General features: G+C 49.7%; 2 protein-coding genes across 2 annotated transcripts; one reads left to right on the plus strand and one right to left on the minus strand.

Moving 5' to 3' along the window:
• Positions 1-15: 15 nt before the first annotated feature.
• Positions 16-3115, minus strand: tk1 (thymidine kinase 1, soluble). Its single transcript, XM_056587119.1, has 7 exons — positions 2568-3115; positions 2406-2437; positions 1750-1863; positions 1544-1637; positions 1104-1193; positions 739-858; positions 16-429 (listed from the first exon to the last, which is right to left on the minus strand). Exons 1-7 carry the CDS (start codon positions 2631-2633, stop codon positions 244-246), a joined length of 702 nt encoding a protein of 233 aa, XP_056443094.1. The 5' UTR covers positions 2634-3115; the 3' UTR covers positions 16-243.
• afmid (arylformamidase) lies at positions 2961-12628 on the plus strand. Its single transcript, XM_056587115.1, has 12 exons — positions 2961-3097; positions 3349-3697; positions 4120-4210; positions 4480-4584; positions 7339-7387; positions 7515-7600; positions 7958-8030; positions 8139-8236; positions 9292-9370; positions 9485-9620; positions 9887-9991; positions 12290-12628. The coding sequence occupies exons 2-12, from the start codon at positions 3659-3661 to the stop codon at positions 12317-12319; spliced, it is 891 nt and encodes a 296-aa protein (XP_056443090.1). The 5' UTR covers positions 2961-3097; positions 3349-3658; the 3' UTR covers positions 12320-12628.
• The last annotated feature ends 130 nt before the right edge of the window (positions 12629-12758 follow it).

A 12758-nucleotide genomic window follows, 5' to 3' on the forward strand; every position in this document is an offset into this window, starting at 1 on the left:
AGTTCACACACGTTGCTCTAGAAAATAATTTAATTGTACATGTCAATTACATTAAAACCGTGCGACAGGATCACACAGACCTTCAGTGGAGGGCCACACACACACACACACACACACACACACACACACACACACACACACACACACACACACACACACACACACACACACACACACACACACACACACACACACACACACACACACACACACACACACAAAATGGATTGGCTCCCAGGGCCGTCAGAGCTGCAGCGCTGAGAAGAGCTTCCGGGGGACGCAGGCCTCCAGCGGGCGGCCGGCCCCCGTCTCCTGGGGGCTGGGGGTCTCGTCCCGCAGCGAGGGAGGGGCGTTCTCCTTGCCCATCAGACCCCCGTAGCACTTCCTACAGGCCGACTGGTACATGTCCGCCCCCCCGATCACCTCCACCTGGGCCGCATTGGAATTACATCAATTATATTATATTATATAAACAGCATTATATTATATATAGCAGTCAGCATATTATCAAAAGACAAACTACTAATACAAGTGGATGGATTGAAAGGTATAACTTCTGACATAAACCCACCAAGTACCTCCTGGTTAATGGTAACTTGCTCCTAAAACTTGGCATCGTGTAGCGTCTTACCCAATGGATAGTCAGACGGGTTAACCTAGCGATAGTGAGACTCTCTGGGGCCCCCTCTGGGAGTGTGGCCCCCGCCCCGCCCCCTGCGGCCCCCAGGGACCCCTCACCTCCTGCTCCTCCCCCAGCCTCTTGGTGTAGGCCGCCTCCTTGTAGCACTGCATGCAGACGGCGTTGAGCTTCACCACGCTCTCCGCCAGCGGCACCAGGCCCAGGATGTTCCCGAAGGGCTGGGGGACGGGAACGCACAATGAAGCAGGACGCACAACACACACACAACTCAGCATGACGCACACACACACACACACACAATGTTCCCGAAGGGCTGGGACACATGAACGCCCAACTCAGCATGAGGGGACAGACACACAACACAACACAGACCTCAGCATGACGCACAAAACAACACACACACATTCACCAGCCCGACACACAGACACACAGACACACACACACACACAGACAGGAAACTCACCTTCCTCTGGAAGGTCCCGTCCAGCGCCGCCACGATCACCGTCTTCCCCAGGTTGGCCATCGCCTCGCAGAACTCCACCGTGTCGGGGAACTGGAACCAAACGGGGAACGGGTCGCGTTAAAACAGCGCTCTGTAACCAGCGGCCGCTCAACGCACCTAACAACACCGCCTCACATTCACACCCCGACGGCGGAGTCAGCCCCGCAGGGAGACAGCCAGCTGGTCAGCAGCAGTCAGGGTGAGGCGTCTCCCTCAGGGACACCTCCACACTCAGCTAGGAGGAGCCGGGGATCGAACCAGCGACCTTCTGGTTACAAGCCGACCTGCTCGGCCTCCTGAGCCTCATGCCGCCCGCAAACAGGACGATTTACTCAATAAAGAAATGATAGTAAAAGAAAACGAGGAGAGCGCCGTCAGTCATTGGATCGGGAGAAACTTACGAACTGTCCTTCATCTATTCCGATCACGCAGACCTCCTTCGTGAGCGGGAACACATCAGCCAATCGGGTCGCTGGGACGGCCGTCATAGTGCATCTAGAGAGAATAGGAAACGGATTACCTCAAAGACACACACACACACACACACACACGTGTATTGTGTTTAACTTTGCAAGCACACACACACAACCGACTCGAGAGTCCTTACTGGTCATGCGTTGCCACTCCCTCTTCGGAGTAGCGCGTGTCTTTGGCGTATTTGATCACCAGACACTTGTACTGAGCGATCTGGAAACGACGAACCCTCCTCATCAACTCTGTGCTGCAGGAACAGGATCAGAAACAGTTAGCTCTAAACACATACAGAGGAGAAGAGATCTAACTTTATGAAGCTCTACACAAAGACAGAGGGGAATAGAGCTCTAACTTCATGAAGATCCAAGCACAGACAGAAGAGCCCCTTCTTCATGAAGCTCTAATCAGACAGGAGAAGAGAGATCTTACTTTAAGAAGCTCTCAACACAGACAGAGGAGAAGAGATCTAACTTCATAGAGCTGTCAACACAGGGAGTCGAATAGATATCTATCTTTATAAAGCTCTAAACACAGGAGAAGAAACCGCCACAAGCTTCACAGCGCCGTGGGGGCGGAGCTTCACTGGCAACAAGGCGGATTTGGCGGGATCCAACCGCGCCTTGCTGTCAGTCCTATTATAGTAGATTTAAAACATTGTATTTAAATATATATATATTTTAAAGTATATATACACTATACACCACCTTCTCACGCTGTTATTACAGAATGCACATCATATATAACCTCAGCGTTTAGCACAATATGCGATTTGATTGAATAAATCGTTACCTTTTGCCAGAGAACATCGGTCCAAAGATGACCTGCAGACATCAACGCAGACACGAACACGTTAATGTCTTTCAATAACATGCTGACGCCTTCTACTGTTAAACCACACGATAATAACACATTGATAATGACGTCTTTACGGTGCCTAAATACGTTATTTACCTGGATCTGACCCCGGGCCCTGTTAGGGGAGTTCGGGAGAATCTTCGGAACGTCCAGACAGTCCATGGTTATCCGAACTAATAAAATATCACGGGAAAGAATTCGTTGATTTTGTGCTTTTCCTGCTACAATTTTCTACTATGTGCTTTTCTGATTCTGCTTTGAAAGACCCGCGCGCTCCGCCTATAAATACCGCCCCCTCTCCTGGTGGTTCTGACGTCACGTCATCACGGCCCAGCGGTGCGTCAGCGCCCCCTGGCGATGCGGCGCGCAAGGGACCTTCGATAAAGGGAGGGACTACGAGAGAGGGAGGGACCTTCGATATAGGGAGGGAGGGACCAAAACATTGGTCTAAACTCCCCCGTATTTTCTCCTCGTCGTGGTTGTTATTGTCATGTTCTTATTCCGCTAGCTTCGGGAAGGTTGTCTTGCGTACACATTAGAAATAGGACGCCGGAAACTGCTTTGCTGTAGCCAGGCTAACGCCACCGGGCAGGGTCTTCTCCCGGCGACCGCTGGGGCTTTGACAGGTGGGTAGTCATCTGTACAAGTGACAGGCTCAACCAATGAGCGCTTTAGAATGAAATGGACGTAGACAGAAGTCGGCGTACAATTGGCCAACTGTGCGCGTGTGTGTGTGTGTGTGTGTGTGTGTGTGTGTGTGTGTGTGTGTGTGTGTGTGTGTGTGTGTGTGTGTGTGTGTGTGTGTGTGTGTGTGTGTGTGTGTGTGTGTGTGTGTGTGTGTGTGTGTGTGTGTGTGTGTGTGACCTTTTCTCGACAGACTTTAGACCATACTTTAGGAAACTCAAACAGTTGATCTGAACCTCCGCTGCAGACATGCGTCGTGGTCCACTGGTCTGATATCTACCCCGCTGGTCTGATATCTACCCCGCTGGTCTGATATCTACCCCGCTGGCCTGTTATCTACCCCGCTGGTCTGATATCTACCCCGCTGGTCTGATATCTACCCCGCTGGTCTGATATCTACCCCACTGGTCTGATATCTACCCCACTGGTCTGATATCTACCCCACTGGTCTGATATCTACCCCACTGGTCTACCTGCAGTTCACGGACGGGGGAGAAGAGGCCATGTCCAAGATGAGCCACTGGAGGGATATGGAGAACGGTGTGAGTAGTCTTCCTGACGGCTCCTTAATCACTGATCACTTTGATATGAGAAGACATGGAGGTCAACACACTGTCGCTCAGATAAGTCGAATACATATTTCTGAAATCTGCGCAGCATTTTTGCACCACATTCAACCTTCTTCTACCTATTGTTACTTATTATTAGACATATTTCTATTTTTACTGTTATTTACTCTATCTTGTATTATTGGAACCAAGTCTAAGAGTATTACTACTGTTTGTGTAAGAGAAAGTAGGGTCTTCACACGGTTTCAATGCTCTGGAAGGATCTATTAACACACAGGCAACGTTTCGATGGCTAGGGGTCTTCAGCCCTCTTGTGTACTGATGTGATAAAGGTGATTGTGATTCTGTACGTGTACAGCAAGGTGTAATAGAGTAACTCGGGTTCTGGTCTCCAGGAGCTGCAGCGCCAGTACTCCCCCAGCCAGTGGTCCCACCGTCTGTCTGCGGAGGCTGTGGTCACGGCCCACGTCACCGCGCTGACGGGAGGTGGGTGATCATGAGCCCAGAGGGTGGTGGTGGTGGTGGAGCCCAGCGGGGGGGGTCGTGGACCTGTGGCGGGGCAGGGTGCTCTGGCCCTGTGGGGGGGGGGGGGGGGTCGTGGACCTGTGGGGGTGGGGGGGGTCGTGGACCTGTGGGGGGGCAGGGTGCTCTGGACCTGTGGGGGGGCAGGGTGCTCTGGACCTGTGGGGGGGCAGGGTGCTCTGGACCTGTGGGGGGGTGTTCACCAGGCTCCGGCCGTGGGTGTGTGTCCTCAGGGACGCTCCGAGCCCGGGAGCTGGCCCAGACCCTCCTCAACGTGCCGTACGGAGAGGGAGACGGAGAGAAGCTGGACGTCTACATCCCCAAGGACAGCTCTCTGGGTAGGGGGGCGGTGTTTGTGTGTGCGTGTTACTGTTACTCTTTAAGTCTGTGTCTCTGTGTGTGTGTGTGTGTGTCTGTCTGTCTGTCTGTCTGTCTGTCTGTCTGTCTGTCTGTCTGTCTGTCTGTCTGTCTGTCTGTCTGTCTGTCTGTCTGTCTGTCTGTCTGTCTGTCTGTCTGTCTGTCTGTCTGTCTGTCTGTCTGTCTGTCTGTCTGTCTGTCTGTCTGTCTGTCTGTCTGTCTGTCTGTCTGTCTGTCTGTCTGTCTGTCTGTCTGTCTGTCTGTCTGTCTGTCTGTCTGTCTGTCTGTCTGTCTGTCTGTCTGTCTGTCTGTCTGTCTGTCTGTCTGTCTGTCTGTCTGTCTGTCTGTCTGTCTGTCTGTCTGTCTGTCTGTCTGTCTGTCTGTCTGTCTGTCTGTCTGTCTGTCTGTCTGTCTGTCTGTCTGTCTGTCTGTCTGTCTGTCTGTCTGTCTGTCTGTCTGTCTGTCTGTCTGTCTGTCTGTCTGTCTGTCTGTCTGTCTGTCTGTCTGTCTGTCTGTCTGTCTGTCTGTCTGTCTGTCTGTCTGTCTGTCTGTCTGTCTGTCTGTCTGTCTGTCTGTCTGTCTGTCTGTCTGTCTGTCTGTCTGTCTGTCTGTCTGTCTGTCTGTCTGTCTGTCTGTCTGTCTGTCTGTCTGTCTGTCTGTCTGTCTGTCTGTCTGTCTGTCTGTCTGTCTGTCTGTCTGTCTGTCTGTCTGTCTGTCTGTCTGTCTGTCTGTCTGTCTGTCTGTCTGTCTGTCTGTCTGTCTGTCTGTCTGTCTGTCTGTCTGTCTGTCTGTCTGTCTGTCTGTCTGTCTGTCTGTCTGTCTGTCTGTCTGTCTGTCTGTCTGTCTGTCTGTCTGTCTGTCTGTCTGTCTGTCTGTCTGTCTGTCTGTCTGTCTGTCTGTCTGTCTGTCTGTCTGTCTGTCTGTCTGTCTGTCTGTCTGTCTGTCTGTCTGTCTGTCTGTCTGTCTGTCTGTCTGTCTGTCTGTCTGTCTGTCTGTCTGTCTGTCTGTCTGTCTGTCTGTCTGTCTGTCTGTCTGTCTGTCTGTCTGTCTGTCTGTCTGTCTGTCTGTCTGTCTGTCTGTCTGTCTGTCTGTCTGTCTGTCTGTCTGTCTGTCTGTCTGTCTGTCTGTCTGTCTGTCTGTCTGTCTGTCTGTCTGTCTGTCTGTCTGTCTGTCTGTCTGTCTGTCTGTCTGTCTGTCTGTCTGTCTGTCTGTCTGTCTGTCTGTCTGTCTGTCTGTCTGTCTGTCTGTCTGTCTGTCTGTCTGTCTGTCTGTCTGTCTGTCTGTCTGTCTGTCTGTCTGTCTGTCTGTCTGTCTGTCTGTCTGTCTGTCTGTCTGTCTGTCTGTCTGTCTGTCTGTCTGTCTGTCTGTCTGTCTGTCTGTCTGTCTGTCTGTCTGTCTGTCTGTCTGTCTGTCTGTCTGTCTGTCTGTCTGTCTGTCTGTCTGTCTGTCTGTCTGTCTGTCTGTCTGTCTGTCTGTCTGTCTGTCTGTCTGTCTGTCTGTCTGTCTGTCTGTCTGTCTGTCTGTCTGTCTGTCTGTCTGTCTGTCTGTCTGTCTGTCTGTCTGTCTGTCTGTCTGTCTGTCTGTCTGTCTGTCTGTCTGTCTGTCTGTCTGTCTGTCTGTCTGTCTGTCTGTCTGTCTGTCTGTCTGTCTGTCTGTCTGTCTGTCTGTCTGTCTGTCTGTCTGTCTGTCTGTCTGTCTGTCTGTCTGTCTGTCTGTCTGTCTGTCTGTCTGTCTGTCTGTCTGTCTGTCTGTCTGTCTGTCTGTCTGTCTGTCTGTCTGTCTGTCTGTCTGTCTGTCTGTCTGTCTGTCTGTCTGTCTGTCTGTCTGTCTGTCTGTCTGTCTGTCTGTCTGTCTGTCTGTCTGTCTGTCTGTCTGTCTGTCTGTCTGTCTGTCTGTCTGTCTGTCTGTCTGTCTGTCTGTCTGTCTGTCTGTCTGTCTGTCTGTCTGTCTGTCTGTCTGTCTGTCTGTCTGTCTGTCTGTCTGTCTGTCTGTCTGTCTGTCTGTCTGTCTGTCTGTCTGTCTGTCTGTCTGTCTGTCTGTCTGTCTGTCTGTCTGTCTGTCTGTCTGTCTGTCTGTCTGTCTGTCTGTCTGTCTGTCTGTCTGTCTGTCTGTCTGTCTGTCTGTCTGTCTGTCTGTCTGTCTGTCTGTCTGTCTGTCTGTCTGTCTGTCTGTCTGTCTGTCTGTCTGTCTGTCTGTCTGTCTGTCTGTCTGTCTGTCTGTCTGTCTGTCTGTCTGTCTGTCTGTCTGTCTGTCTGTCTGTCTGTCTGTCTGTCTGTCTGTCTGTCTGTCTGTCTGTCTGTCTGTCTGTCTGTCTGTCTGTCTGTCTGTCTGTCTGTCTGTCTGTCTGTCTGTCTGTCTGTCTGTCTGTCTGTCTGTCTGTCTGTCTGTCTGTCTGTCTGTCTGTCTGTCTGTCTGTCTGTCTGTCTGTCTGTCTGTCTGTCTGTCTGTCTGTCTGTCTGTCTGTCTGTCTGTCTGTCTGTCTGTCTGTCTGTCTGTCTGTCTGTCTGTCTGTCTGTCTGTCTGTCTGTCTGTCTGTCTGTCTGTCTGTCTGTCTGTCTGTCTGTCTGTCTGTCTGTCTGTCTGTCTGTCTGTCTGTCTGTCTGTCTGTCTGTCTGTCTGTCTGTTACTGTTACTGTTACTGTTACTCTTTAAGTGTGTGTGTGTGTGTGTGTGTGCGTGAGTGATTGAGCTGTTCTAAGGACTACCTCTGAATGCCATACTTTCTACCATCCTAGACGTGTCTCTGGTGATCTACATCCATGGAGGGTACTGGCAGTTCCTCAGGTACACTCTAACCCTGTCCACTCTGATTGGGGGGGCGGGTCCGGTGCTCCAGGGGTCTGGGGGTCTGATGGGAGGGGGGTATGGGGTCTGGCTGCTGCTGCAGGGGTCATTGTGTTCTTGTGTGCAGCAAGGAGGAGTCTGGGTTCATGGCCATCCCCATGCTTCAGAACGGAGTTGTCACGGTCGCCGTTGACTACGATATCGCCCCAAAAGGTGGGTCCCCATTTTAACTAGCAGTAGAAATGTTTGTGTAACACAATATATACACACATAATATGTACACAACAGAATGTATGTTGTACGTCCTGGCACTTAATATAAGCACTTATTGTATTTTGTCCGTCCTGGCACTTAGTATAGTATTAAATAGTATTATGTATGTATAATGTACGTATTATTAGCATTATGTAGCATCTTATCCTAGCTATCTGTGTTGTGTACGGAGAATGGGTTAACCTAGTGATGGTTAGTGCTTGGCACTTGTTTTCTATGAACATCCTTACTGTACCGACATGTAAAATATTACTATGCTGCCGATGGGGATCTATAACTGTTGCTCGTGGCTTCTAGGGAACATGGACCTGATGGTGTCCCAGGTCCGGAGGAGTGTGGTGTCGGTCTTGCAGCAGTATTCTCACATCAGGTACACCATCTTTATGTCTTCTGTTTGACCTCTCCGTCCCGTGCTGCTCCTGCCTCAGTCTCTGGTGGGATGCTGAGCGGGACTCTGACGCTCTGCTCCTCCTCGCAGCGGCCTCTACCTCGTTGGGCATTCAGCCGGAGCTCATCTGGCTGCCATGGTGCTGTCCACCGACTGGTCCCAGTACAGCATCACACCCAAGATCACTGGTGAGAGGGAGGGTCTATACTAGAGGAGACATGAGTCGCATGCACTGGGATCCACTGGGGTCCACTCAGAGCAGGTGATCCAACCAGAGCAGGTGATCCACTCAGAGCAGGTGATCCACTGGGATCCACCCAGAGCAGGTGATCCACTCAGAGCAGGTGATCCACTGGGATCCACTCAGAGCAGGTGATCCACTCAGAGCAGGTGATCCACTGGGGTCCACTCAGAGCAGGTGATCCACTCAGAGCAGGGGATCCACTGGGGTCCACTCAGAGCAGGTGATCCACTGGGATCCACCCAGAGCAGCTGATCCACTCAGAGCAGGTGATCCAACCAGAGCAAGGGATCCACTGGAGTCCACTCAGAGCAGGTGATCCACTGGGATCCACTCAGAGCAGGTGATCCACTCAGAGCAGGGGATCCACTGGGGTCCACTCAGAGCAGGTGATCCACTGGGATCCACCCAGAGCAGGTGATCCACTGGGATCCACCCAGAGCAGCTGATCCACTCAGAGCAGCTGATCCACTCAGAGCAGGTGATCCACTCAGAGCAGGTGATCCACTCAGAGCAGGTGATCCACCCAGAGCAGGTAATCCACTCAGAGCAGGTGATCCACTCAGAGCAGGTGATCCACTCAGAGCAGGTGATCCACTCAGAGCAGGTGATCCACTCCGAGCAGGTGATCCACCCAGAGCAGGTGATCCACTCAGAGCAGGTGATCCACTCCGAGCAGGTGATCCACTCAGAGCAGGGGATCCACTCAGAGCAGGGGATCCACTCAGACCAGGTGATCCACTAGGGTCCACTCAGAGCAGGTGATCCACTCAGAGCAGGGGATCCACTCAGAGCAGGTGATCCACTCAGAGCAGGTGATCCATTGTGATCCACAACACAGGTGTGCAGCCTCACACAGACCCAGACTCAGTCAGCCTGACCTGGGCTCGGAGAGACTGCCTAACCCAGCCTTCAGAATACACTCATGAGATTAGAGTTGTGTGATACGAGCTTCATCTCATCCACACTCTGGACCCCCTGGTCCTTGCTGTCCCCCTGCAGGCGCCCTCCTGGTCAGCGGGATATACGACCTCCTGCCCCTCCTGTCCACCGAGGTCAACGACCCGCTGAAGATGACTGAGTATGTGGAGGCGCCGATCAATCACTCCTGCTCTGGGGCTCAGGTTGGAACAATCGCGTTGTGTGTGTCTGCCAGTCCTCCCAGACGGTGACGTGTGTCTCCCCGGTCCTCTAGGGAGGCGGCCCTGAGGAACAGCCCCATGAGGCTGGTCCCTGAGGTCGCCCGCTCCGCCCCCCACTGCCGCATCGTGGTGGCGCTCGCGGAGCACGACTCGCCCGCCTTCCACAGCCAGTCGGAGGAATACTACAAGGCACGTCCTTCCTCTTCATGGAGCAAACCGTTCCCCTGTTGCAGATGAGGAGACTATTTTCACCTCTCTTCTGTGGGGGGGGGGGTCATGTGCGACAGTATTGGAAAGCGCTTTGAGCGGCCACTGGTTAGGAAAGCGCTAAATTCGCTTTACAATTTACAATTCTTTGTACCTTCTTTTTCAATGTCAACAGCTGTGATTGGTTGATGTGTTCTGACCAACCACGGTTATTATCATATCGTTACTTATATTTTTGTCTTTAATAGGATTTGAAGGAAGTAGGACTGGATGTTGTTCTGGAGGATGTGCCGAACACCGACCACTTCGACATCATTGAGCGAATGGTAGATGGGCAGTACCAACTGACACAGGTAGACCACGCCGTTTACATGGGGTTCAACTGTTAATTAGCTATTGATTTAAGGACTAGGCTGTGTAAACAGTAACGATGACTCGGCTAATGTAATCAGCACTAATAATGACATTGCAAATGTATATCTTCACTTGTGGATAAAAAACAGTTAACTCGTTAACAAAACACTAGAGGTTGAGAAGGACGAGGTCTGAAAGATAAAGACTTTATTATCACCTGCAGCGAAGTAACAACAAAACCTGAGTTGGTTTGACAAAGAACTCCTGACCCTGCATCAGGCATCAGGTTCTATTCCCACACAGAGTGGATTCCCCCTACATGCACTGACCTATCACAGCCCTCTATGCATCGGGCCTGAACTCTGACCCTTGATGAGTTCTCAGTACATTACAGTGTAAAGGATGTACATCTTAAACATGACAGTAATATCATATGTAGGGCAGTAAACCTATTTAACCCAGACACAATAAACCACATGTGCTTATGAGATGAGCCATGTATATTAAATAAAAGAAAGATATGACAGATGACACACAGCACAACGACAATCTACTGAACAGCAGCATGCATTCAAACAATTGACAACCACTGGGTGACGTGGGATCCATTCATAACGCGGGCAGGGTCTGACTCTGACTGTATATTAACTCGTTAACTAGTTAACGGGAAGGAGACAACAGGGGGACCTCTCTCCCCTGCGGATGTCATAAAGCCCCCCCCCCCCCCCCCCCGTCTCCTCCTCTCCGGATTTGTAAACTTCTTAAGCTTTTCATTCTTAAAACGTATTTTTAAGTGAGAACAACCTTGCTCCAGAAATACCTGGCCAATTTGTAAATAAGCAAAACAGTAGAATTAGAACTAGGGGTGCAAGCAGCATGAATTGCAGAACAGAGAAACGAAAAAAAAGACTTTCGGACAATCCTCCTTCACAGCAATAGGCCCCATACTGTGGAACACATTACCAACGGACATCCAAACATTGACGTAGCTCAGTGGTTTAAACACAAAAGTTAATCAATGGTTTAACCTGAATGTAGCCTCTGAACATTGACCCTTACACACACACACACGCACGCACGCACGCACACACGTTGTCCTTATGTGTCCTGTATTTAAAGTGTTTTGCATTATAACGTGTGTAATGACATTAACTTTGCTTGTCTAACTTTTAGTGTAACTTTAGTAAAGGCCTAACGAGCGACAGGGGTTATGAATTAGTCTTGACTGGAAACCTGTATGAAGGGCTTCTATTTTATATTTTATATGCAACAATGTACAATGTATTTGTCCCTGCTCAAAACCAAACTAGACAGACAGATGTTTATGGACTATGGCTCTAGGGGCCTTTTTACCGTCAGCTCAGTAACCGGGATTCATCCCGGGATCGACAAACGGTGTAATGAGTGACAGGTGAATATCACTCAGAATGTAATGAGTGACAGTCTGATGTAATTCAGGTTGTTGGCCTTCGTTGAACTTTGCTTCAAACGGGCCAGATACTGTCTCCTTTAACCATGAAGTCAATAAATGAAGGCAGAGATTAAATTGTAACAATGCTTAGTTTACCTTAACATGAACGTGAAATGACTGAGGTCATTGAATAGCTCAGGAGGTAGAGCAGGTTGACTGGTAACTGGAAGGTTGCTAGTTTGATCCCCTGAACCTCTGGAATCGTACGAACGTAGAGGGTCACTGCGTGTCTGAATGAATAGTGTTGTTCCAGTTCAGAGTTGGTGGTTCTTATCTCCCCTCGTTAGCTCCTGACGAGCTGGCTGTCGCCTTGCGTGGTTGACTCCACCATCGGTGTGTGAATGTGTGTATGAATGGATGTAAGTGGCGTTGGATAAGTACGTCAGCAAAATGTCCTGAATGTAAATGTAATCATGAGATAAGGGGCCATCAGGAGGTGTCCTAATGAGACACGGTGTTCCCTTGGAACAGGGCCTTCCGTTCACCCTACTGGTCTCAAACATGAGGGCAAGATGTGACTCATAGCTCCTTTAAACCTCATTTTCTCCCATAGCAGTCCTTTGTTACTTATATCTCATAAGAGGACTGGTATGTTTTACATTAGTTGAAGCAATCTAATAAAACAGTTTTTTTTGTTGTTCTAATGCTATGCATGAAAGGTGTGTGTGTTTATATGTATGCACCCTTATATTAAGGAGTTATTAATTAGTTCATAGTTGAGGTGGTTTCTGGTCACACTTTTTAACGTGGTGACTTGCTCATCTAGATTGGATATATGTAAGATATTAGATGATAAGCGGTGGTTATGTTGTGTTTGCTCCCGAAGCTGCTCCTGAAGATGATGGGGAAGAGCTGAGAGGTGATTCATCTGCCATCAACCATCACCATATGAACCCCTGAATGACGCCATCAGCCTGCTACACACTACTGTTATGGTTATCATATCAATACGAACATAGTACCATTTATATATTCATATTTCCAGTCTTCTGATCCCACATTTCCTCTCATATTCAAATAAATAAAGATCATATGACTGTGCTATGATTCTGTATTATGTTAAACGTCGTTACTATCACTGTGATGAGTTACTCCTCACTGTGGTTCTGCAAATATACGACTATTAAAGTTGGATTTGTGATCAATCAACCACAGCTTGAACTGTATTTGGTTTTGGAACGTTTGTTTTGCATGTGAATGATTTTCGTGCAATTATAACGAGACAGAGACAATTATTAAAGGCTCGTTTAAAACGTTCCAACATTAATTAGGCCGATAGTACATAGTTATTATTT

This window comes from Gadus chalcogrammus, chromosome 3 (genome assembly GCF_026213295.1).
Source record: "Gadus chalcogrammus isolate NIFS_2021 chromosome 3, NIFS_Gcha_1.0, whole genome shotgun sequence".
Lineage (NCBI taxonomy): Eukaryota > Metazoa > Chordata > Actinopteri > Gadiformes > Gadidae > Gadus > Gadus chalcogrammus.